This window comes from Elephas maximus, chromosome 24, assembly GCF_024166365.1.
Source record: "Elephas maximus indicus isolate mEleMax1 chromosome 24, mEleMax1 primary haplotype, whole genome shotgun sequence".
Lineage (NCBI taxonomy): Eukaryota > Metazoa > Chordata > Mammalia > Proboscidea > Elephantidae > Elephas > Elephas maximus.
The window spans coordinates 28,173,827-28,199,600 of record NC_064842.1 but is presented as its reverse complement, the minus strand read 5'-3'; the positions used below and the strand labels follow the sequence as shown (position 1 = coordinate 28,199,600).

Below are 25,774 nucleotides of genomic sequence, written 5' to 3'. Positions count from 1 at the left end.
ACCGCTAGAAAAGGACATCATGTTTGGTAAAAGAGCGTCAGTAAAAAACAGGGAAACCCTCAATGTGATGGATTGACAAGACAGCTGCAACAATGGGTTCAAACATACCAAAGCTCATGGTGGCGCAGGACCCAGCAACATTGCATTCTGTTACACATAAGGTCGCTGTCAGTTCCAGCCAACTCAAGGAGTAACTACCAAGAAACACTAAATATTTCTTAGGAAAAGCAGGGATCGACCCAGGCTCTGTGGGGTCCTGAAGCTTATACAATTTGTGGGGCCCTCTTTAAAAAAAGGACGCACAATTAAACACCCAGTTGAGTATTGATTTAGAACGAGAAAAGAAATCACAAATTACTGGGGCTTTGGAAATTCCGGTCTCTTTCTTCTGTTTATCTGAATTGCTTGCCTAGACATGCCTCCTGAAGGCGGCCTGGCTCCCACTCTGCCTAGAACACTGCCCAGAAGACAGCTCCCATCATCCCAGAGATTAACGCTAGCAAGGCGCCGTCGGTGTAAACTAGATCAACTTCACTGCCTCTGAGGAGCGGCCCGTTCAGCAATAGCAATTGAGGAGGCTCGTTGGGCCAGGGACAGACCATCTTAGGGGCTCTGGTGAATGGGAGGCTGTGTGCAGCGGTTCATCATACTTCGCTCTAACATCCTCTTGGTTTCATCGCTGACCTGCGGGCGGGTGGGCAGGGGACGAGCGGTGAGGCCAGCCAAAGGAGGAGGCAGCAGGCCCGCCGGGCGCCTTCTCTGAGCCTCTGGGAGAAACCAGCCCGGCTGAGACCCGAGATGGAGGCAGCAGCCCAGGACCTCCGTTTCCTCACTACGATTCTACAAACTTGACCTCAGAAACACAAATCGTGTCTTCTGCGTTTCTGGAAATAAACATCACCACGGCATGAAATTTTCAAAGAAAAACACTGGGCACTTCATAGCCACAGAGTGGTAACGTATTATTTTTAAAGTAAAAAAGAATTTGCAAAGTGCCTGTTTTTAAATAAAATAACTCCTGCAAAACAAGGAATCAGCAGCAGAAAGCGCGGAGCCCGGACCGCAGGTCCGCGAGAAGCTGGGGGCCGGGGGCCGGGGGCCGGGAAGCGCCGAGCAGGGGCGCGGGGAGGGGGGGCGTGGGCGGGGGCGCGTGGGGCGGGGGGCGCGTGGGCGGGGGGCGCGTGGGCGGGGCGCACGGCGCGGGGCGGTGTGTGGGGCGGTGGCGCGCCGAGCGGGCCCGTGGGGCGGGGGGCGCGTGGCGCGGGAGCGCGCCGAGCAGGGCTGCGGGGCGGGGGGCGCGCGGGGCAGTGCGGGGGGCCGGGCGGCGCGGGGCTGCCGGGCGCGCGGGGGCGGCGGGCGCGGCGCTGCCAATCGCAGACAAAGACCGTCCCAGTGAATCATGTGGTGCGGCGGGAGGAAGTGCGGCTTGTTTTCTTCACTCCAGTCTCCAGGCTCCCGGCGCAGCGCGATGCGCCGAGACCCCCGCGGGGCGGGCGGCGGAGGTGGCCGCGAGGCCCGATGAGGCCAGTGCGCCGCCGGCCGCGTCGCAGCGCCCCGCGCCCTGATGGCGGCCCCGCCGTGGGACCCCCTGCGCAATGACTCGCTGCCGCCCACGCTGACCCCGGCCGTACCCCCCTACGTGAAGCTCGGCCTTACCATCGTCTACACCGTGTTCTACTCCCTGCTTTTCTTGTTTATCTACGTGCAGCTCTGGCTGGTGCTGCGCTACCGCCACAAGCGGCTCAGCTACCAGAGCGTCTTCCTCTTCCTCTGCCTCTTCTGGGCCTCCCTGCGGACCGTCCTTTTCTCTTTCTACTTCAAAGACTTCGTGGCGGCCAATTCGCTCAGCCCCTTCGTCTTCTGGCTGCTCTACTGCTTCCCCGTGTGCCTCCAGTTCTTCACCCTGACGCTGATGAACTTATACTTCACGCAGGTGAGTCGCAGGAAGCAGCCTCGGTGGGCGGGAGGCACCTGGAGGGGGCTCACCTGGCAGGGCGACCAGCGCCCGACACAGTGGAGATGGCAGCCGCGGGGGTGGGCAAAGGCACTGGTTCTGGGGTTGGCTGAGCTCGGTCCTACCGCCAGGCCTTTCTCTCGGGTAACCCCATTCCCAAAAGAGGCGACCGGGAGGAAAGGTGAGGGCTGGAGGGCACCGCCAGTCACTGCCCTTAGTTCAGCTCAACCGATGTGCACTGGGCGCGACAGCACACAGGCGGGCAACATCAGCATCTTCTTGCACACACGTCAAAGTTGGGACCGAGGGAAGGTGCCCACGGGGGAAGCCTGAACTCTAAAATTCCTGTCCATCCCCCACCCCGTTCCAAAGCACCTAGTAATCCCAGCCTTGAAAGGGCACGTGCGCTTTAGCCTCCAGATTTGGGCCGCCTCTGGCTTTTTTGAGTGATGGAAGATTAGGACCTGCATGGTTTTGATGAGGTATTTTGAACCCCCGGTTTAGCAGCCCTACTGACCTGCGATTTGCTAAGTCAATCCACAGGATTGCTAAACAGCTGTCTGGGGTAACACCCAGCTTCTGGCTGCTGCAACAGGAGCCAGGCTCACTGTCTGAGCTCATCTGAGAGGCCCAGAGAAAAACCCATAAAAGTTTGCTGGGGCTCTTTTTATGAGGCATATTGATAATAAGCTAATAGAACATGCAAATAACTTGGCTGCTGTTTTTTAAATGATGGTTGACTTAATGAAAGTACAGTAATTGTAAAGCACTTTGCAAATACTGCCTGAAGAATTACACAAAGGTTTAATAGCTCAACCTTGTGATCATCATCATCATCTCTGATTCCACTAACTTTGCAAGCATGAAAATGTATATTTTCACTAGGACTCTGGCCGGGGGAAGTGTGCCATCTCTGTCTCTGGCTTCGGGTAATTTAAGAAGTATCTAATGGGCAGAGTCCAGGTGCAAACAGGGTTTCTCTAGTCCTTTTAAAAGCCAAAAACCAAACCCACTGCTGTCAAGTCGATTCTGACTCATAGTGACCCTGTAGGACAGAATAGAACTGCTTTTTTTTATGGTGTTTCCAAGGCTGTAAATCTTCAGAGAAGCAGACTGCCACGTCTTTCTCCCTCAGAGTAGCTAGTGGGTTTGAACCTCGGACCTTTCGATTAGCTGCCAAGTGCTTAAACACTGCGCCACCAGGGCTCCTTTTAACCGTGTCTCTGTTTCTCAAAAGAAAGTGTCATTGATTAAAAAAAAAAAAAGGGCGGGGGGGATTGCCTTGGTGTAGTGGGAGCCACTGACTAAAAACTTGGACGCAATGCTTTTGGGTAGAAAAAATAGCATATGTAATATTGTTACGTATTAAAATCTTACCAAAATGGGATGACCCTCAGAGGCTTCTTGTCAGTCCAGGTTTCAGCATATTTTCCAATCCACGAGTAATGCATAATGTCTGTCCAAATACTACTTTCAAACCCCCAAACCAGTTTTGGCAGTTAGCTACCCTGCACTCTGGCATTTTAATTAGAATGCAAGGGAAGGTTCTAGGAAGATGCAAGTTAGGTAAACATACTGCTTTAAGAACTTTGATGAGAGTCACTTCGCACATTGAGGCCTTTAATGTTGTCCCTCCTTGAGAATGAAAGGAAAGCACAGGAAGCGGCTATTGCCCTCTAATCACGTGCAGATACTGAACTTGAAGCTGGATTAGGGGGAGGGCTGCACATTTTCTGCACCATCTGCTGGCTGGTGAGTAAATGCTGAGCAAGGGAAAGAGTGACCGGGCAGACAGGGCCACTCAGCCCAGAGACCCAAAGCCACGGCCCTGCCTCCTTTGTATCCTCCAGGTTGGGGGCCCTACAGCAAAGGGTGTTTCTCCTGAGGGCACAAGAAGGCTGACAGGAGAAGGTGGCACTGAGGCACTGGTATCTTGGACCCAGGCGGAGCAAAGCCATTTCCCGGCTTCTTGACAAATAGTCTTATAGTGCTGGGGAGCTATGAAGGAGTGCTTCCTTTGACTCCTAGCTCTACACTGCTCCCTCCTTTGCCCACACACACTCATTGTCTTAGTCAGGGTGCCCAACCCGGGCTGCACATTGGAATCACCAAGGGAGCTTTACAGTTACGGATTCCTGGGCCCCTTCTTGGAGCAAGTAAACCAGGTTTGTAGGGGAAGTGGTAGCAGCTAGCAATTAAGAAGCATGCACTCTGTGCTAGCAGAGTTTTAAGCAGCTGGTCTTACTAGAATACTCTTTACGTCCAGTCTCTGAAGAAAGTACTGATTGTGTCCCCATTTTACAGAGGAGGAAACTGGGGCTCAGAGAGTTTAAATGACTTGTTCAAGGTCACACTGTCAGTGCATGGTGGAGCCAGGATTCACACCCACATCCGTGACATCTGAGCATGACAAATGGTACAGCATTTGAGGCCTCTTATTGTGGAAAAAAAAATCAAACAATGCATTGCATTGGGTAAAACTGCTGCAAAAAACCTCTTTAAAGTGTTAAAAAGCAAAGATGTCACTTTAAGGACTAAGGCGTGCCTGACCCAAGCCATGGTGTTTTATGCATATGCATGCAAAAGCTGGATAATGAATAAAGAAGACCTAATAAGAATCAATACCTTTGAATTATGGTGTTGGCGAAGAATGTTGGCTATGCCATGGACTGCCAGATGAATGAACAAATTTGTCATGGAAGAAATACAGGCAGAATGCACCTTAGAAACAAGGATGGCGAGATTTCATCTCACATATTTTGGACATGTTATCAGGAGGGACTAGTCCCTGGAGAGGGACATCATGCTTGGTAAAGTGGAAGGTCAGCGAAAAAGAGAAAGACTGTCAACGAGATGGATTGACACAGGGGCTGCAATAGTGGGCTCAAGCATAACAACAATTGTGAGGATGGTGCAGGACCGGGCAGTGTTTCCTTTTGTTGTACATAGCGTCTTTATGAGTTGGAACCAACTAGGCGTGTAATAACAAGGACAACCATGGAAAAATATACTCTAAAATGTAACACGTTGTTCTCCAAGAGTTTAAGTCAAGTTGAGAAGATACAAAATATACATATGGCACAGTTCTGTAATAATGCAAGGGATGTAAAGGAGTGCATATTTAAGTGTTAGCAAGAAGGGCCACATGGAAGAAAACAGCTGAGAGGGCTCAGAAGAGAGGTGAATTTGCAGGCTGGGAGGAGAGGTGAGGAGGAAAAAAGCACTGGACACAGAGGGAGGGAGCAGTGTGACTAACGTGTAGAAGTGGAAGGGGTTTGGGAGGTGGAGGGAGCTCTAGATGCAGGCTGTGTCCTCAGACTTTCTTCCTCATCTCCTTGAAGCCTGATGGCCCTGTGAAGAGAGAGTTGGTCTCTCCCTGTTGAGGTTCAGAGAGGTGGGGAGGTTTGCCCTTCCCAGGTGGGTGTGGCCTACCCTCGTGTGCTGACTTTGTGCAGTGCTGCCTGCCCTCAGTCACACATCTTAGGGTGTTATTGTTCTCTGCCATAGCATTGGCCCCGAGTTGGCCCTGACACATGGTGACCCAGTGCACAACAGAACAAATGCTGACACCCCCATAATTGGCCGTGGATTGGACCATTGTGATCTACAGGGTGTTCAGTGGCTGATTTTTGGAAGTAGATCGCCAGGCCTTTATTCCTAGTCTCTCTTAGTCTAAAAGAGCTCACTGAAACCTGTTCAGCATTATAGCAACATGAAAATCTCCAGTGACAGATGAGTGATGGCTGTGCGTGAGGTGCACTGGCCAGGAATCGAACCTGGGTCTCCTGCATGGAAGGTGAGAGTTCTACCACTGAACCATCAGTGCCCCCATTCTCTTAGGGTGTTGTGTGCCATGAAGTTGATTCTCACTCATAGTGACCCTGTGGGATAGAGAAGAACTGCCCCATAGGATTTCCCTGGTTGTCACCTTTCTGGAAGGAGATCACCAGGTCTTTTCTCCTGTGGAGCCACTGATGGGTTCAAACCACCAACCTTTCAGTTAGCTGCTGAGTGCTTAACCATTGCACCACCAGGGCTTCTTCATTTTAGGGTAACCTCTGCTAATTGGTTTACTTTTGCCCCAAATCGCTGTTTTAAAACCCTGCTGGGTTAAGTCTCTTTTCCCACCCCAGTGGCGCCTGGCTGCTAATCGAAAGGTCAGCGGTTTGAATCTACCAGTCACTACATGGGAGAAGGATGTGGCAGTCTGCTTGCGTGAAGATTATTAAAACTTTAATCTCACATCCAATTTAAATCAATTTAAGAGCCTCAGTGCCTGGCGTCAAGAGGGTCCAGCATCTCAACCTCTCCCCTTGTCTTCTGGCTCTGCCTCTTGCGGGCCTGGTAGTGGAGGGGCAGGACAACAGGGGCACTGGCTGTCTTCTGCAGCTCTCTGCTGTTTGCCTTGGGGCCTGACTCTGGCATTGCCTTAGTGGGTGACTCTGTGATGTGGCTGTTTCTACATGGGTGGTTCCGTGTCATTCTGCCTCCTCCTGCGGCTGCTGTCAGGTGGGGCAGTGGCATGACTTTGGTCCCCTCTCCTAGTCTCCAGGACCTTTGTCATGAAGCCATGAGAACTGCTGAGACCCCTTTTCACTCTCTCTGAGCCACACGGTGACAGGGTTGGGATACCCCCTACTTCTCTCAGCCATACCTCCCCAGTCCCTTGCACTCCCTGCTCCAGGGGCCCTCCCACCTGCAGAACTCCCAGGGGAGAGCTGCACCCCACTCCCAGTTCCTGGAACCCTTAGACCCCCAGGACACATGCCGGACACTCCAGCAATGCCCCTCCACGATCCATCGTGGTGTACGTCTACAGCAGAGGGGCCTGGGGTCTCCATCTCAGCAAGCGTCTGTCCAGGGTTTGGGAGGCCAGGCTCCCTTGTTTCAAAACCCTGTGAGCAATTCCTCTGGCGCTTCCTTGGCACTAGTCCAGGGGGAGGCTATCACCTCCTACCGTGAACACTGCTTCCCACCAGCAAGCCAGCAGCTCCTTCTCTCCCACCTCCCCTCTCCACCTTTTTCTACAGGCTGGGGAGGTGGCTAGTGGTAGGGCTGCTTCTGCGAAGAACCAGGCCGTATGTGTGCATGTGCGTTTGTCCCCAGATGTTTGTGGCTCTTTCTGGAACATGGGGTATTGAGTGTCTCTTGTTCCCAGCCATGGGCCCTAATGCCACATCTGGGGTATAGCTAAGCTCACAATCAGTCCCTGCTACACCAGTAAGAGGTAGGGCCAAGGCTGGATGCCGGGCTTTTGACTCCAGAGTCTATTTTTCTAAGCACCATGTCAGATTGGCTTTTTAATTGTGGCACAAACCGTTAATGTGCTCGACTGCTAACTGCAAGGTTGGAGGTTTGAGTCCATCCACAGGTGCCTTGGAAGAAAGGCCTGGTGATCTACTTCTGAAAAATCAGCCATTGAAAACCCGATGGAGCACAGCTGACACACATGGGGGTGCTATGAGTCGGGGTTGACTCAGCGGCACTGGTTTTACTGTTTTTTTTTACATCAGGGTTGGTCTCGCAGCCTGAAGCCTGGGGGTCTGTGGTATCGTGGTGCCCTCTGCCGCCAGATTTAGCATGGAAGTTCAGTAGCAAAGGCTAGATTCTAGAATGAAGGCAACCTCTGTGTCAGGGCAGCTACAGGGCAAGGCAGGTCTGCCTCAGAGCAGGGGGGCGGCGAGCTACTGTGTGGCAGCAGACTCGGCTGTACCAGGCAGCTGTGCCTCCCAGCCATTCTCGCCAGGAATTACATCCAGAACTCAGACTCTTGAGATCCCTGAGTTCTGGACGAAAGAACGGGTTTGGCCCCTCTTGAGCCCTATAAGAAGTTCCTACCATTACAGCAGAGATAGTTGGAGGAAAACAGTAGAGAAGTGGACCCTCACAGTGGGGGCAGAGGTGGTATGACATAACATGCAGACTCAGGAGTGGGGACCTGGCCATGCTTTGAAGGGCACTGGACACTGGTGTTTACCAAGGGGCTGCTGTGTTCTGTAGCTCCACTGGAATCCTACATGGGCTCCTCCCTCCATTCGTCTGCAGCAGAGACTGTGGTTCCTCATGTTGCCCTGTGAGGTGGTGTTGGAGGCTCATTGTGGATGCCGGGCCAGCAGAGGTGTGTGGTCAGGAGAAGGTACTGGGTATGGGGGAGGAGCAGGACTTTGTGGTCAGAGCTAGGTTTGAATCCTGGCTTTGTCCTTTACCATGATGTTACCCATGACCCATCTGACATCTCTGAGGCAACTTCATGACAGGAAAATGGAAATCATGGTATTTATCCCATGGTTGTAGTAAAGAGTAAAGAGGATACTGTGTGTTGAATTCCCTTCCGCCTCTTCTTCCCTTCATTAAGTAGGGCACACGGGGCAACTATGACATCTTATGTTGTCATAGTTGTTAGCCGCTGCCAAGTCAATCCCTGACTCATGGCAACCCGGTGTACAACAGAATGAAATGCTGCCCGGTTCTGCGCCATCCCCACGATTAGTTGTGGATCAGGCCATTGTGATCCATAGGGTTTTCACTGGCTGATTTTCAGAAGTCGATCACTAGGCCTTTCTTCATAGCCTGCTTTAGTCTGGAAGCTCCGCTGAAGTCTGTTCAGCATCATAGCAACCTGCAGGCCTCACCTGACAGAAGGATAGTGGCTGCACCTGAGGTGCGTTGGCTGGGAATGGAAACCAGGTTTCCTGTATGGCAGGTGAGAATCCTACCACTGAACCACCACTGCCTCATACACATCTCATACCAGCCCTGAAACCCAGGCTCATGCTTAGACCACCAGACCACAGTCCTGAGCCTTAGGCCCCAGTACTGAACTGGCTGTGCCCTTTGCCCACTCACCGTGTCATCAGAATAACTTCCACCGCCAAGTTGGAGCTTTTGTGGTTGTTAAAATGGGAGTGATTTGACATGCCTTTTTTTTTTTAAGGAGGTGGTGGGGAAGGGAAGTGTGGAAGGTCAACACCCACGGAAGCCGCAGTCAAGAAATCAAACAATGAGGTATTGCATTAGGTACATCTGCTGCAAAAGACCTCTTTAAAATGTTAAAAAGCAAAGATGTCCAGATTGGTAAAGAAGAGGTAAAACTATCCTTATTCGCAGATGACGTGGTCCTATCTATACAGAGCCCCCAAAGAATCCACAAGAAAACTACTGGAACTAATTGAAGTTTTCAGCAAAGTAGCATGATACAAGATTAACATACTAAATTCTGTTGGATTCCGCTACACCAACAAAGAGAACATCTAAAAGGAAATCAGGAAATCAATACCATTTACAATAGCCCGTAAAAGATAAAATACTTAGGAATAAATCTAACTAGGGAAGCAAAAGATCTATACAAAGAAAATTGCAAAACACTACTACAAGAAACCAAAAGAGACCTAAATAAATGGAAAAACATACCATGCGCGTGGATACGAAGACTCAACATTGTGAAAATGTCAATACTACCCAAAGTAATCTACAGATATAGTGTAATCTCGATCCAAATACCAATAGCATTCTTTAATGAGATGGGGAAATTAATCAATTTTATGTGAAAAGGGAAGAGGCCCCAGATAAGTAAAACATTATTGATTAAGAAGAACAAACTGGGAGGCCTCACACTACCTGATCTGAGAACCTGCTATACAGCCCCAATCGTCAGAGCAGCCTGGTACTGGCACACTGACAGGTACATAGACCAATGGAACAGAATTGAGAACCCAGATGTAAATCCATCCACTTGTCGTCAGCTGATATTTGACAAAGAACCAAAGTCCATTAAGTGGGGAAAAGACAGCCTTTTCAACAAATGGTGCTGGCAAAACTGGATGTCTATCTGTAAAATAATGAAACAGGACCCATACCTAGCACCATACACAAAAACTAACTCAAAATGGACCAAAGACCTAAGTATAAAACCTAAAACAACAAAGACCGTGGAAGAAAAAATAGGGACAACACTGGGGCCCTAATATACGGCATAAATACAATACAAACCGTAACTAAGAATGCACAAGCACCAGAAGGTAAACTTGATAACTGGGAGCTCCCAAAAATTAAACACTGAGACTCAGCAGAAGACTTCACCAAAAGAGGGAAAAGAGAACCTACAGACTGGAAAAAAATTTTTGGTAACGATGTATCTGGCAAGGGTCTAATCTCTAAAATCTACAAAATACTTCAGCACCTCAACTCCAAAAAGGCAAATAATCCAGTTAAAAATGGGCAAAGGATATGAACAGATACTTCATCAAAGAAGATAACTCAAGCTGGCTAATAGACACGTAAGGAAATGCTTGCAATCATTAGCCATTAGAGAAATGCAAATCAAAACTACAGTGAGATGCCATCCCACCCTGACAATACTGGCACTAGTCAAAAAAAAAAAATAGAAAATAACAAATGTGGGAGAGGTTGCAGGGAGATTGGAACTCTTATGCACTGCTGGTCGGAATGTAAAATGGTAAAATCACTATGGAAAATGTGGGAAACTGCTTCGTAGTTCAATCAAATATATGAAATCAAATGGGCAACTCCTGCCCAAAGGCAATACGAGAAAGCAGGAAGGGACAGGAAAATTGGATGACTGGACACAAGGAACCCAGGTAGAAAGGGGGAGAGTGCTGACATACTGCAGCGATTGCAGCCAATGTCAGAAAACAAATTTGTGTGTAAATTTTAGAGTGAGAAACTAATTCACACTGTAAACTTAAACCTAAAAAAAGCACAATAAAATTAAAAAAAAAAAAGATGTCATTTTCAGGACTAAGGTGCACGTGATCGAAGCCATGGTGTTTTCAGTCACCTCATATGCATTTGGAAGCTGGACAATGAGCAATGAATAAGGAAGACTGAAGAATTGATACCTTTGAATTATGGTGTTGTTGAAGAATATTGAATGTACCATGGACTGCCAGAAGAATGAACAAATTTGTCTTGGAAGAAATACAGCAAGAATGTTCTTAGAAGTGTGGATGGTACTTTGGACATGTTATCAGGAGGGATCAGTCCCTGGAGAACATCATGCTTGGTAGAGGGTCAGCGAAAAAGAGGAAGACTCTCAACGAGATGGATTGACACAGTTGCTGCAATGATGGGCTCAAGCATAGCAACGATTGTGAGGATGGCGCAAGACTGGGCAGTGTTTCATTCTGTTGTACAGAGGGTCTCTATGAGTCAGAACCGACTCGTTGGCACCTAACAACAACAAAAGGGAGAGTGCGGAAATCGCAATTCCTAACATTTGCAGCTTCTGAAATTGAGAACCATAGGGTCAGGGGAGACCCCAGGGCCCAGCCCCCCATTTGCAGACAAGCTTCTGAGGCCTGGAGGAGTTGAGTGACCTCTTTACCTCACATAGCAGGCGCATGGAGCCAGGATGCAGCCAGGGTCTCCTTATGGGTCTTGTGCTTGCTGAAGTCACCCCCGACTTGAGATGCATCGTGGCTTGTGTCCTGCCACATGTAACTAGGAGGAACTGAAAATTGAACCCAGCACCTTCTCTCCACCTCTGCCAGGAACAGGGAGGTGGGTGATTTTAGGGAGAAGTGGGTTTCACTATGGCTGTTGGCAGCCAGTTTAGCCAGTATGGTGTGCTGGGCCCTAATCTAGAAGTCAGGGACATGGTGGTGAAGAGGGAAGCTTCAAGGCCCTTGATGAAGAACAAATTTAGGAAACAGACCAGGTAAGCCTTTGACAGTCCCCAAGTATTTTATTTCAAAGCTAGGACTGCACAGGGGCTGGAAGATCATTTAGCCTCACCTTGGTGTATCACACATATGGCCTGTGGTCACTCAGGGGGCTCAGAGCTAGCCAGAGCTATGTGTATGTGCACCTGTAGGTGTGCGTTCACGTGTGGGTGTAACTGTGTGCACACCTGTGTGTACGCGCACCTGTGTGTGCACGAGCACGCGGGATCCAGGAAAAGTTCCCTTATTCAGGTTCGGTCTACCATCTACCACCAGCATCTCCCAGGAATTAGCGTCTTAGTTTTATTTCTAAAAATTGCTTCGGGGAAGAAGCTTTCTAATTTTACAGCCCTGTTTCCAAAGATCTCTCATCAAAGCAGTACAGCTTCATCCCACACCTTCCCCCTCCCCCTGGTTGCTGCCTCAGTGCCTAAAGGGGGAACCAAGTTTAGACAGTGACTTTAGCATTCTTAGGAACAATTAGACTCCCCACCAAACCAGGTGCTGTCAAGTCAGTTCTGACTCACGGCGACCCCATGTGTTTCAGTAGAACTGTGTTCCACGGGGTTTTCAATGGCTGATTTTTTAGAAATAGACAGGTCTTTCTTCCGGGATATCTCTAGGTATACTTGAACCTCCAACCTTTCAGTTAGCAGCCAAATTCAGGTAACTGCACCACCCAGGGACTCCAGACCCTCCACAGCACTTTCCAAAATACAACTGCATTGCCCACAAAGACTTGAACAACAGCAGAGGCTGGGCTGAGCTCTGCATGGCTCCATACCCCGTCAGGAAGCCCCCTCAGCCTCTGGCTCCACACACTGGAGCCCCTGAAGGTTTTTTAATTATGCTTTTGGTGAAGGTTTACACAGCGGTTTAGGTTCCCATTCGGCAATTTCTGTACAAATTGTTCAGTGAAATTGGTTACATTCTTCACAATGTATGAGCGTTCTCATTATTTCCATTCTGGTTGTTCTGTTTCCATGATTCTAGTTTCCCTAAGCCCTTACATTCTTATATTTGTTTTAAAGTAATTGTTGGCCATTTGGTCTCATATAAGTGCTTTTTTAAAGGAGCACAGTACTTATGGTTGATATTCATTATTTTTTAGCCAGTTTGTTACTTAGCTACAAGGTGACCTCAGGAAATTTCAGTTCAAGGTTTGAAGAATATCTCAGGGCAGTAGTTTCGGCAGTGGGGAGTCCTCCAGTCCCAACCAGTCCAGCAGGTCTGGTTTTTTGGTTTGTTTTTTTTTTAAATAGGAATTTGAGGTTCTATTCCAAATTTTTCTCTCATTCTATCAGAGTTCATCACTTGTGGCCCTGATTCCCCATAGGGTGTTGTGATGTCTTGTTTTGCCTTTCCATGGGTCAGACAAGCAAACACTGGCAGGCGAGGTGGGAGACAGTTGGGTTTGTGTAGTTGACTTGGTGGCTCCACAAACTAGTTCTGAGTTCCCAGGCACCAGCTTTGACTGTGTGTGGCAGGAGCTGCCCTTCCCCACCAGACGTGCTTAGATTGTCACAGTCTAACACTCAGGACTTTTAGTCTCTGGCTGACTGTGAGCTCTGAGTGCTAGGTAGTTTAGGACAGGGGAGGGGAAGAAAGGGCTGACCATTAAGAGAATCATGGGCTGCTTGTGAAAATAATACCACCTGGAGATTCTTGGGTATTTGAAAACAACAAAATCATGTGATCCCAAGGGGTGCTTTCGTAAACCAGTTCCTGTTCAGCCTGCATTTCCAGTGAGAGGAGAAGGGGTTTTCCTGGCCTGTCTCCATTCCAACACGTTGGGCGGTCAGTTTCCTCAGAAGGCAGAACTGGCCTCAGTGAAAATAACACCTGGGACTCAGGCATTCCCTGAAGTCTGTAGAGCTTTGTCCATATTTTACCTTTTATTTATCCTGTGACTAAAGTTTAGAGCCTTGCTAACTGATGAGGACAGATGAAGTCGAGCAGTTTTACTCCTCAAGCAGGTTGGTTTCTTCAGACTTGCTTGTAAAGGGTTGCAAGAAAGAAACGAGCAACGTAAGCACGTGTGAATATTTTAGGCCTTTTGACCCACATACAGACCTGTTGTGTATTCATTTTTCTTTTTTGGTAAACAATCCTTGTAGATGTAAAAACATTTTTTAGCTTTCAGTCCATACAAAACGAGGCTGTGGGCTAGACAGCTTGCAGGCTATAGTTTGCCAACCCCTTTTGTTGTTAGCTGCTGTCAAGTTGGTCCCTGACTGTGGTGGCCCCATGCACAACGGAACGAAATGCTGCCTGGTCCTCTGCCATCCCCATGACTGGTTGGGGATCGAACTGTTGTCATCCACAGGGTTTTCACTGGCTGATTTTTGGAAGTAGATCACCAGGCCTTTCTTCCTAGTCTGTCTTAGTCTGGAAGCTCCCCTGAAGCCAGTTGAGCATCATAGCAGCACTCAAGCCTCCACTGACAGACAGATCGTGGTTGTGCATGAGGCTTGTTGGCTGGGTCTCCTGCCTGGAAGGCAAGAATTCTAACATTGCCCCACTGCCAGTCCCTGGGGTAGGACAAACCAAGTGTCTGTCATCAGGATCCCACCCACCATCATTCAGCTGTTGGAGCTGGGGCAAGTCTCTCAGGCAAGCTGGAGACAGGCCGTGGCTTCTCCTTGAATGGTCTAGGGTGGACAAGATGTTTACAGTGTCCACGGCTTCACTTGGGACAGACCCTATCAGGCACCTGCTGTGTGCTGGGCCCTGAGGTGGCTGAATCAGAAGATGAGTAGGTTGTGATTTCTGCCCTTAAGGGAGGGACTGACATAAACAGAAACAAGAGTCCTGTGAGTCACACGCCACCTACAGCTCAGAGAAAGGAGCCACTGCCTGTCTGCTGGGACGGGGAGACACACTGAGGGGCTGTCTGACTGTTGAAGTTGTATGACATTATCAACTCATTCCCCGGTAGCCCACCACCTTCTCCTCTCCCCCCTCCATCCTCCTCCTCCTGTTCTTTAATTTTATTGTGGTAAAATATATTTAACAAAAAGCTTGTCATTTTAACCATTTTAAGTATACAATTCAGTGCCATTAATTACATTCAACATATTGTGCCACTGTCACCACTCTCCATTGCCACAAGTTTTGCTTCTCCCCAAACAGAAACTCAGCCCCCCTTCAGCAGTAACGCTCTTGCCCCCTTCTCGTTTAATGGCAGACCCTGCTTGCTAGGCTACACAGCCTGTAAAGCGCAGGGCCACAGTTCACACACACAAGGACGTCCGCTCCCACGGCTGCACCCTACCTCATACGTACCTGTCTCTGGAGTGACTTTGCTGTCTGCGATGGGAACCCGGCTTCCCAGACTGAAGAGCTGTCAAAAGTCATGTTGTCCCATAGAGGGCAAGAGAGGGGGTAGGTTGTATGCTGTCGTCAGGGATGGATTACGTAAAGGCAAGGTACGCACGGGGAAACCCAGGTGAAATTGTACACTACAGATAGTAAGTAGACACAGTTAAGCCCATGCACCTTGCTTACTGGCTAATCTGCCCCTGGCTGTTGTGCTGAGAGCTGGGCCTTGTCTGGTCGCACCCTGCCTTTCTACTAAGATGCTCGCATGTCTTCCACTTCACGGTCCTGGTCTCCCCAGCTTTTACAGAGTAACACAGAGCCATGCTCCTTTCTTCAACAATTGGTTCTGAGTGCCTGCTATGCCCTGTGCGGAGCCCTGGTGGTACAGTGGTTAGGAACTTGGCTGTTAACCAAAAGGTTGGCAGTTCGAATCCTCCAGCCGCTCCTTGGAAACCCTATGGGACAGTTCTCTGTCCCGTAGCGTTGCTATGAGCTGGAATTGGCTTGATGGCAACGGGCCTGGTTTGGTTTTATGCACCGAGTAGACTCTGGGTAAAGGTCAGTCAGACATGGTTTCTGCCTTCACGGAATTTACAATATCTCTGTCCTGCCATCGGTCAACTTCACTTAGTTAAAGTCATTTAAAAAATATATCACTTTAGTGGTGACACTAATTGTGAGGTGTCTTTACTGGAGGGCTGGGGGCTTCATTCATTATCTCTGGTTTTCTCTCTGGGATACGTTTTTTTAAAAATAGGAACTAGTGGCGTTTGTTACTGTTTAACCGGTTGCCACTGAGTGGACTCCGACTCCGGGTGCCTCCGTGTGTGTCAGAGGAGAAACTGAGCCCACGGGATCTTCAGTGACTGATTTTTTGGAAGTAGATCACCAGGGCTTCTGAGGTGCCTCTAGGTGAACCTGAACCTCCAACCTTTTGTTTAGCAGCCGAGCACGTTAACTGTTTATACCACCCAGGGACTCCTGCTACTATTTAAGTGTGGGTGAAATCCATTTGCAGTAAACCTTGTTAGAATTCAGTAAAAGTAATTCCAGACTGAAATATTCACATGACGAGGGGCCGGTACTCTGGTGGAAGGAAGAGCTCTGGGTTGACGCTGCTGCCTGTAGTTTGGGTCTTTGAGTTTCCCTTTCTCCATCACCCTGACCCCACTACAGAAGCCATGGCAATATTTGCACGTCACTGTCAGGTGAAGGTTCAAACATGGGTTAACATAAGGGCCGTCCTCTGGCTGGATCCTGGGGTGACAGTTGGCTCCCTGCCTGTCTTGGACCATGTGGGCCCTGTTCCAGGTTAATCTGCAGCCTCTGCCTGCCCGGGTTTGCTTCCAGCAGCTTCCTGGTGTCCAAACCAGCACTTGGATGGAAAGGTAGTGCTTAAAGAAGGATAGCATCTTAGTTTCCCAGTGCTCCAAAACAAAACAAAAAATCCAGTACCGTAAAGTCAGTTCTGACTCATGGAGACCCCACGTGACAGAGTAGAACTGCTCCCAGAGGGTTTTCTTGGCTGTAATCTTTATGCAGGCAGAACCACAGGCCTTTCTTTTGTGGCAGAGCCCTGGCGGCGTAGTGGTTAGAGCTCAGCTGCCAACCAAAAGGTCGGCAGTTAGAATCCACCAGCCATTCCTTGGAAACCCTAGGGGGCAGTTCTGCTCTCTCCAATAGGGTTGCTGTGTGTTGGAGTTGACTCGATGGCAATGGGTTTGGTTTGGTTTCTTTTGTGGTACCCTTGGGTCGGTTCGAACTGCCAACCTTTAGGGTATAGTTGAGTGCAGAACTGCTCGTGCCACCTATTGCTGCTGTAACACAAATGCCACAAATAGGTGGCTTTAAAGAACAGAGATTTATTTTCTCACAGTTCTGGAGGCCTTAAGTCCTAATTCAGGTTGCTGGCTGTAGGGGGGCTGTCACTCCGTCAGCCCTGGGGGAAGGTCCTTGTTTCTTTTAGTGCCTGTAGCCTGGTGTCTCCATCCCTGGCATTCCTCCGTTCCTGGACAGTCTTCACATGGCACCCGCCGTCCTCCATTTGTATTTGCTAGTCCTTGTCCATGCTGCTTCTTATAATTCAGAAGTGATGAGGCTTAAGACAGACCCTACACTGACATGGCCTCATTAACACAACAGAGAAAGCTCTGCGCCCAAATGGATTACACCCACAGGTACAAGGGTTAGGATTTAAGCACATATTTTAGGGAGACATGCAGTTCATAACAGATGGGTAGCTTCTAGTTGTACTCCTTGGGCCATGGAGAGCAAGTGTAGCCCACCTTCCCCATGATGATACCAAAAAAAAAAAAAAAAACCATTGCCATCGAGTCAATTCCGACTCCCTGTAAGGACAGAGTAGAACTGCCCCATAGGGTTTCCAAGGAGCAACTGGTAAATTTGAACTGCGGACTTTGTGGCTAGCAGCTGAGCTCTTAACCAGTGCGCCACCAGGGCTTCCCATAGTGATAGCCTCTCGGATATTTGAAGGCATGCGCAGTAAACTCCCCCAGGTAATCTCTTTGTAGGGTGAGACATTTTCCGGTTCCTGTCCTTGATCCTGTATGATGTGGGCCTGGCCCTAGCCTTCCTGGTCACAGTCTCTGCCGGGCTTATTGGGGGAGTTAGTGTCAATTCCAAGAGCAGATCTCAGGCTTCCCCCTCCCATAGGGAGCTTCTTTTGCTTGCCCTTGAGGAAGTGCCCACACCCATTCTCTCAGCAGCAGGACCCCAGGAGCACCAGCTAATATCAAAACGGCTTCCAGAGAAATCTAAAACCTCAGAACTCTCTTGACCTCTGAGGCAGAAAGTCATTTTATGGGAAAAGAGTTGAGGAATTTTCACTGCTAACTTACTTTGTGGTTTTTGCATACTTTACGTACAAGGGTAGTCCCTGGGTAGTGCAAACAGTTAAGTGCTCGGCTACTAACCAAAAATTGGAGATTTGAGTCCACTCAGAGGTGCCTTGGAAGAAAGGCTTGGCAATCTACTTCCAAAAGTGAACCATCGAAAACTCTGTGGAGCAGAGTTCTACTCTGATGTGGAGGACTTGAAGGTAGCTGTTTTGGCTTTACTACAAGGATGGGTTGAAGGGTGAGATGCCCCAGCAGAGCAAGGACACGGTCCCCCTCATGAGGTATCTGGGGCTGGCTGGCTAAAAACCCACAACTAAGGTTCCCACGGAAAACCTGGTGGCGTAGTGGTTAAGTGCTACGGCTGTTAACCAAAGCGTTGGCAGTTCGAATCCGCCAGGCGCTCCTTGGAAACTCTATGGGGCAGTTCTACTTTGTCCTATAGGGTCGCTATGAGTCGGAATCGACTTGACAGCACTGGGTTTCTGGGAAGGTTCCCACTGGAGAGAAATGTATCCTCTGTGCTTTTATTGTGTCATCTTCTTTAAGTATATTTGAAAGAATTATGGGCAGGGCCCTGACTGGTAAATTATGAACTGAAATGGTGACAGGAGCAGTTAAGAATCATAATAGTGATGATAGTGCTTTGTGTGGCCACAGCCCTTTTCATCCATGAGACTGAAAAGAGAGAATCCTGCCAGGGCAGCTGGTCTCAATTATTAGTTTCTACTTCTGTGCCTGAACTGGGGAGGCAGGGAGGCAGGGAGAGGGAGGTGCTCCCCAGCCAGCCTCCACCCAGGCAGCAGTGGGGCAGGCACACACGCAGTGGATGTCTGTAACCCAGGCTGCCCTGGGGTTGCTGGGCCCAGCCTCTACTTATTAGCCACGACAGGTGGGGCCTACAGAGAGGTAAAGCCACCTAAGAGCCTCACAGGCGTAGACGTGGGCTGTCCTTTTGGAAGGCACTTAATGCCATAGTATTTTAAAAGTAGAAGGCACTTGAGCGAGTATTTGCACCAACCCTTTTATCTTACACTGAGGTCTAGAAAGGTAAACAGAGTTAATCAGGGCAAGCAAAGCAGATTACTGGCAATCGGTCAGCCATGCCCCTGGTTCCAGCTGCTCAGGTGACCAGAGAAGGGTGACTGAAGGCTAGCGTTTGGGTTGGTAGAGGTTGAGAGTTGGGAATCTCTCATGGGAGGTGCTCTGTAGAGGGCCTCAGGCCCAGCACCCCTGCGGTAGTTCACCCTCCCCTCCTGGGTGCTCCTGGGGCCCTTTGCCTTCTTGGGTCTGCAGGGCCTTGAGCACTGCTGGCTGAGTGGCTCTTCAGGTTAGGGGGGAGGGTGAAAAGCTCTCTGAGCCCATGGAGGGATAGAGGAGAGAAGAGGAACCGAGTGCTGGAGAGAGCACTACAGAGCCCTTGGCAGGAAGGAGGAAGCAAAGAAGACTCATTTCATATCTGAAATCTCTGTCCTTTTTTCACTTACTAAATGAGGAGCAGGGGCACTGGTGGGACAGTGGTAGAATTTGCCTTCCGGTGGGGAGACCTGGGTCCGATTCCCTGCCAGTGGACTTCAGGCACGGCCACCACCTGTCTGTCAGTGGAAGCATTCCTGTTGCTGTGATGCTGGAAGCTCTGCCACTGGTATTTCAAGTAGCAGCAGGGTCACCCATGGCAGGTTTCAGCAGAGCTTTCACACTAAGACTAGGAAGAAAGGCCTGGTGTTCTACTTCCAAGAGTCAGCCAGTGAAAACCCTGTGGATCACAATGGTCTGAGCACGAATTGATCATGGGGTTGGCGTAGGACCAGGCAGCGTTTTGTTCCCTTGTGCATGGGGTTGTCAAGAGTCAGGTGTTGACTCGTGGCGGCTGACAACAACAAATGAGGAGGCTTTCTGAGGCCTGGGAGTAGGAACACTGTCAGTGCGAGACTGGGCTCCTGCCTTGAGGGCTCACAGCCTGGCGGTGGAGATGGGAAACTCAGGGATCTCCATGCCACACCAGCTAGACAGGACCCCAGTACAGCAGGCTCTCAGCAGGGCTTAAGAGGGATCCTGGAGTTTACGGACTCCAGAGATCACGCATGAAAGAAATTCACCCAAGTGCAGGGGGCTCCGTGTTTCCAGGGTCAGCATGAGGTCAGGAGGTAGAGCAGGATTCATTTCTTGGGCTGAGTACTCATCACTTGCAAAGGCAGGAGCTGACGTAGTGAAGACGCCGACCAGCAGCCCGATTACCTCCCTGGGGGCCTCTCCACCTGGCCAGCCTGGGACGCAGACTGAGGAGACCTGGAGGCGCTCCAGAATGCCACCGCGCAGAAGTCACATTCCCTTTTCCTTCAGGCGGCTCCACAGGTTTAAAAAAATGGGAGATCGCTGGATTGGTTTATATTTTGGACTCCTTTCAGCTCCGTAGTTGCCTACAGCACTGAATCAAGGAAATTAAGGGGAGGATGTAGCTTCATCTACACAAAATTCTTTTATATGTAACAATAACACTGGCTCCATTTAAAACATGTCCAGTAGAATGGAAGCCCCTAGCGAGTATCTTCTGTGAAAGTCTGTGCTGAATGCCAGCCCCCTGGCTGGGGGAGGTCCTGTGCTGGTTGGGACTGTGCTTGGCTACCTGTAACAGAGCCCAACTAAGACAGTGGCCTCACCAACGTGGACAGAGCCCGGGGCCGGTGCAGCGGCCCTGCCTTCCTCAAGGTGGTGCTCCCTTTTCTGCTACATGGCCACAGATAGGTGCTCCTGGGTCACCCCACATTCCAGGCAGGGGCAGAAGAAGGAAGGAGAAGGCAGAAAGGTAGTGATTTTCTGGAAGGCACAAACGTTCTCAGAAATCCCTAGCAGATTCCTGCTATGTCTCACTGGCCAGAATCACATGGCATATCAGAAGTCAGGGTTGACTCAATGGCATCTGGTGTTTTAGATAGGCCCAAGGGAAGAAAGGATATTGGTGGTCAGCAGGCAGTGTCTGCCAGGGCCACCCCATGTCAAAGAGCAAAGATTGTCTACCATGCAGTCTTATATGGTAAATATTTACACTTTGGATGTTAGTTGGTGGTCAGCTGGCAGTGTCTGCCAGGGCCACCCCATGTCAAAGAGCAAAGATTGTCTACCATGCAGTCTTGTAAATATTTACATTTTGGATATTAGTTGGCTGCTGTTGTTACGTGCCATCAACTCGGCTCCAACTCATAGCGACCCTATGCACAACAGGACGAAACACTGCCCGGCCCTGTGCCATCTTTATAATCGTTGTTATGCTTGAGCCCATTGTTGCAGCCACTGTGTCAGTCCACCTCGTTGAAGGTCTTCCTCTTTTCCGCTGACCCTGTACTTTGCCAAGCATGATGTCCTTCTCCAGAGACTGATCCCTCCTGACAGCATTTCCAAAGTATGTGAGATGCAGTCTCACCATCCTTGCTTCTAAGGAGCATTCTGGTTGTACTTCTTCCAAGACAGATTTGTTCATTCTTCTAGCAGTCCATGGTATGTTCAATATTCTTCGCCAACACCACAATTCAAAGGCATCAGTTCTTCTTTGATCTTCCTTGTTCATTGTCCAGCTTTCACATGCATATGATGCGATTGAAAATACGATGCCTTGGGTCAGGCGCACCTTGGTCTTCAGGGTGACATCTTTGCTCTCCAACACTACTTGAAAGTCTGTCTAATAACCACTTCCCCCTTAACTATCCCCATTCTGAGGAGATGGTCAAGAAAAAAATTGTTCTCCATATAAGCCCTTATTGATTTTCCTCCTTTGGAAGTGTGTTCATGATCCCAGGGACCACCCTTGGCCACAGGCTGTTTGACATCACCAGATACTTCTTTAAATTGATCAGCATTTCTCAGTCATTCAAAGTTGATTTTTTTTTTTTTGTAAATGTCTTTTGACTAAACTGTCCTAGTCATCTTTTGCTGTTTCTTGCTGTCAGAGACATTGTTATCTCAGTTCTTTACTAACCACTTCTATGTAAACAGAGAAATTAGCCTCTCTCACTGTTTCCTCTTACTCAGGAGAGAGCCCTTCAGGTCTCCTTGACCTGACAGGTGTGGGGGGAGGAGAGAGAGCGCGTCAGTCCTCACTGTCCCTCATACTACCCCTTCTTCAATTGTGGCAGCCCTTTTCCCTCGGGGAGCACCATGTGGAGACTGCAAACCCTTCTGTTCCCACTGCCATGGAACACAGGATTATGAGATGAGCTTGCAGGAGTTAATCTGGTCCTGATTTCCTGGACTTAATGCTATATTTGAAATTTGAAAGGAAAGACAATTCTAACTGCAAACAAGTATAGAGACCCTCTCCATCGCCCTTGATTCTTAGACCCACTTGCCATCAAGTCACCTCTGACTCATGGCAACCCCATGTGTGCTATAATAGAACTGTGCTTCGTGGTTTTTTTAGTGGCTCATTTTTTCAGAAGATTGCCAGGCCTTTCTTTTGAGGCTTCTGGATGGACTTCAGCCTCCAGCATTTTGCTAAGCACATTAAGCATTTGTACCACCCAGGGACTGCAGCTTTCTTAGACACTGGACCTCAAGGGCAGATTCCCCTTGGACCGTCTTTTACTCTTCTTCAAGGATGGCTGAAGAAAGAGTCCCACGTTTGGGCTCCAGGGGCTCTGATTGTCATGCCTCTGTAGGAGCCCCTGCTCTGAGCAGTGAGGTGCTCAGATGGAGAACCCAGACAGAAGTAGCTGACTGCTGACTGCTGCCACGGAGGCTGGGGCCTAGGGGTTTGCATAATTTCCCCAATATATCAGGAAGTGGGCAGCCAAAGGGACCATGAGAGCAAATACTAAATGTCAGTGGTTCCTAGCCCTTTTTAGTATGAAAGTTCCTTTTATGGTCAAGACAACATGCACCAGCACACTTTCTTTAGTAATTGTACATTTAGAGCCATGGTTTGGCAACATACATAAGAACCACCTCAGCAGCTGCAAACACTTACACAGCACGTACCAGGTGGCAGGCGTGTGTACACGTGCGTGACATTGTAAGAATGAGTGGTGGGATGCCTGACCTCCTGTGACTTCACAATGGGGAAGGAGAGAGAATCATCAGACCATGGCTGATTTCCTGGGAGGTCAGATATAGCTCTTCTTTCCATCCTTTTTACCAATTCTGACATCAGCCGTCCCTCACATAGTGCTCTCTTTTCTGCTGAGTTTGCTAATTCATTGCAATGGCCGCATAGACCTCATAGACCATACTCACAGCTATGGGGTTTATTACCGAAGTAACAGTACCATTCAGGATCATGAAGGACTCAGGATACTGTTCTTTGATCAGGGCAGGCTCTTCTCAGCCATGCCTACAGGCAGGCCTCTCTATGGCCCTTGGTCTCTTAGCCTCTTAGCCCAGCATCTGCCCTGCTCGGCAAGTGTTACAAAGCTCTTCAGCTCCACCAGTAAGTGCCCCGGGGCAACTTACTCCACCAGTAAGCCTTGGCCCAAAGGCACTCAGCTCTCTCGTTCAGGGGGTTGGCACACCCACGTAACCACCTTAGTCCTGGGCCAGGAAGCTCACTGCACTGTCCCACACCAGTCTCCTCATTCTGCTGCCACTGCTCTGCTGCTGCTTCTCACCGCCTTGTGCCGTTGCCAGTGTTACAGCTCCCTGTCTCCTGGTCTAGGACTTTCTCAGCACAGGGACTCCAGGTCCAAGGGACGCACTACAGTCCTGCCTCTTCTTTCTTGGTGGTAGTGAGGTCCCCACTTTGTACGTCTGGGGTGGCTCATTTTAAACCTAGCGGGATGGCAAAACGGACCAATTCTCTTATTAGGGTTCTGTATACCTTATTGCATGGTCCCATCCCCACAAGGGTGCCATGCACCTTATTTGCATTATTAGCAAGCTATCCAATCCCATTGGTGGGCCACAAAAGTCTTATTTGCATAGTCGTACCCAGTCATTTGGTGGGAGTTACAAGACCATGACATGAAAGGCCATATAAAAGTGACCCATAATGCTGCATACATGTATGAATTCATCTAATCTTCACAAAAAAACTTGTGAGGGAGGGAGTGTTATTATTCTCATTTTACAGATGGGTACCTACAGCACAGAGAGGTTAGGTAACTATTCCAAAGTCACATAGTTGATAATTAGTAGAGCCAGGATCCGAGCCCAGGTAAGCTACCTCCAGAGTACATACTCTTAACCCTTTTTAGATGTCCCTCTGCAGGAGATAGATAAACAATTGTGGTCTGTTTATACAATGGGACACTGTGCAGTAGGGAAAATGAATGAACTAGGGCTGTGTGTTTCAGCATGGATACATTCCAAACGTTACGATGGGAGGATAAACAAGTTACAGAAGGGTATGTATGACTAAACAATGCATATATATGTTATTATATATATTCTTATTTATGTTATTTACATTATACGTATTATATATTACATTATGTATATTGTAGTATATTACATGACATGATGTGTATTACATTGATAAAAAAAAAAACAAACCTGTTGCTGTTGAGTTGATTCTGACTCATAGTGACCCTGTGGGACAGAGTAGAACTGCCCCATCGGGTTTCCAAGGAGCAGCTGGTAGATTCAAACTGCTGACGCTTTGGTTGGCAGCCGAGGTCTTAACCACTGCACTACTAGGGTTGCTATATTATGCTACATTATATGTATTATATCATACTACATTACATTATATGTATTATATTAATATATCATATCATATCAATTGTATGTAGCACTGTTTGGAGTCCCTGGGTGGTATAAACAGTGTAACATGGGCTCCGCTGCTAACTGAAAGGTTGGCGGTTTGAACCCACTCAGAGGTGCCTTGAAAGAAAGGCATGGAAAGATCACAGCCATTGAAAACCCTGTGGAACACAGTTCTACTTTGACACACACGAGGTCATCATGAGTCAGAATCAACTCCATAGCAGCTTTTTTTGGGTTTTTTGGTAGTATTAACGTGTTGTGTGTACTTTTACATAGTAAAAATATAAACTTGACTGGGTATATACCAAACCAAAAAGACCAAACCCGTTGCCATCGAGTTGATTCTGACTCATAGGGACCCTATGGGGCAGAGTAGAACTGGGTGTAATAACACCAGCTCACCACGTTCACATTGTGGTTACCTCTGGGGAGCGGGGAGGGCCTGGAACCAGGAGGGCTGTGTGGAGGGAGAGCTTCAAATGTGTCACTTCTGTTTATTCAGAGCAAAACTAAAGTGGAGCAAACGTGGCAGAGTGTGTAGAGCTGCCTGAGCCGTGTCGTGGGTGCGTGAGCATTTGCTAGGTTATTTCTTTGTGTTTATGTGAAATATTTGATCATAAAAAGCTAAAAACCTACTATAAATGCAGAGCATTTTGAACTGAACTTGCATTTGGTTCCTCATACACCTCCGTATGTTTGAGCAGTGGTGTGAGTATGAGCATGCTGGTGTCTGTAGACTCCCTTTTGGGCTGGGCACACCTAGGGACAGCGTCACCTAGGGACAGCACACCTTGCAGCTCCGCAGGGATCCTCGGGCATCTGAAGTTGAGGGTCCAGCCTGGGCCTGGGGACCCGAAGCTGTGAAGGTGGGGAATTGTGAATTGTCTGCTCTGACTGTGTCCTTGGGGCCACATTTCAGGGAGTGGGGCACAGAAGTGGAGTCGGGACATGGGCCGTGTTTCATGGGAGACTTATAAACAGAATGGCCACATAGAGAGATTTTGAATACGGAAAAGTTTAGAAGCATAGTGTTGCCTTTAGTCACTGCAGACACTGCCTCTAGTGACGCAGAGGTCACTTCTGTTTAGCTTCTCTGAGTGAACAAGGGACACTGTCATACCCACGAAGAATGGCATGGGGTGTTTCTGCCGAAGCAGCCAGCTTGACATTAGGTAAAGAGCGATTCTAAAACAGCAGTGGCAACTTGAGCTAACAGAGAAAAAAAAAAAAAAAAAAAGGGCAGGAAGGAGTTCAAAGGGTGGGAACCAACG

At 48.9% G+C, this 25,774-nt stretch overlaps 1 protein-coding gene and 1 non-coding gene across 2 annotated transcripts in view; one reads left to right on the top strand and one right to left on the bottom strand.

Moving 5' to 3' along the window:
• Positions 1–1,460: 1,460 nt before the first annotated feature.
• The window catches only part of GPR137B (G protein-coupled receptor 137B), a 65,270-nt gene continuing 40,956 nt past the window's right edge, over positions 1,461–25,774 (top strand). Inside the window, 2 exon segments of the mRNA XM_049868686.1 lie at positions 1,461–1,563; positions 1,565–1,933. Coding sequence (XP_049724643.1) covers positions 1,519–1,563; positions 1,565–1,933 — 414 coding nt within the window. The 5' untranslated portion in view covers positions 1,461–1,518.
• Positions 5,710–5,780, bottom strand: TRNAG-UCC (transfer RNA glycine (anticodon UCC)). Its single transcript has one exon. It is a non-coding gene; the product is annotated as a tRNA-Gly (tRNA).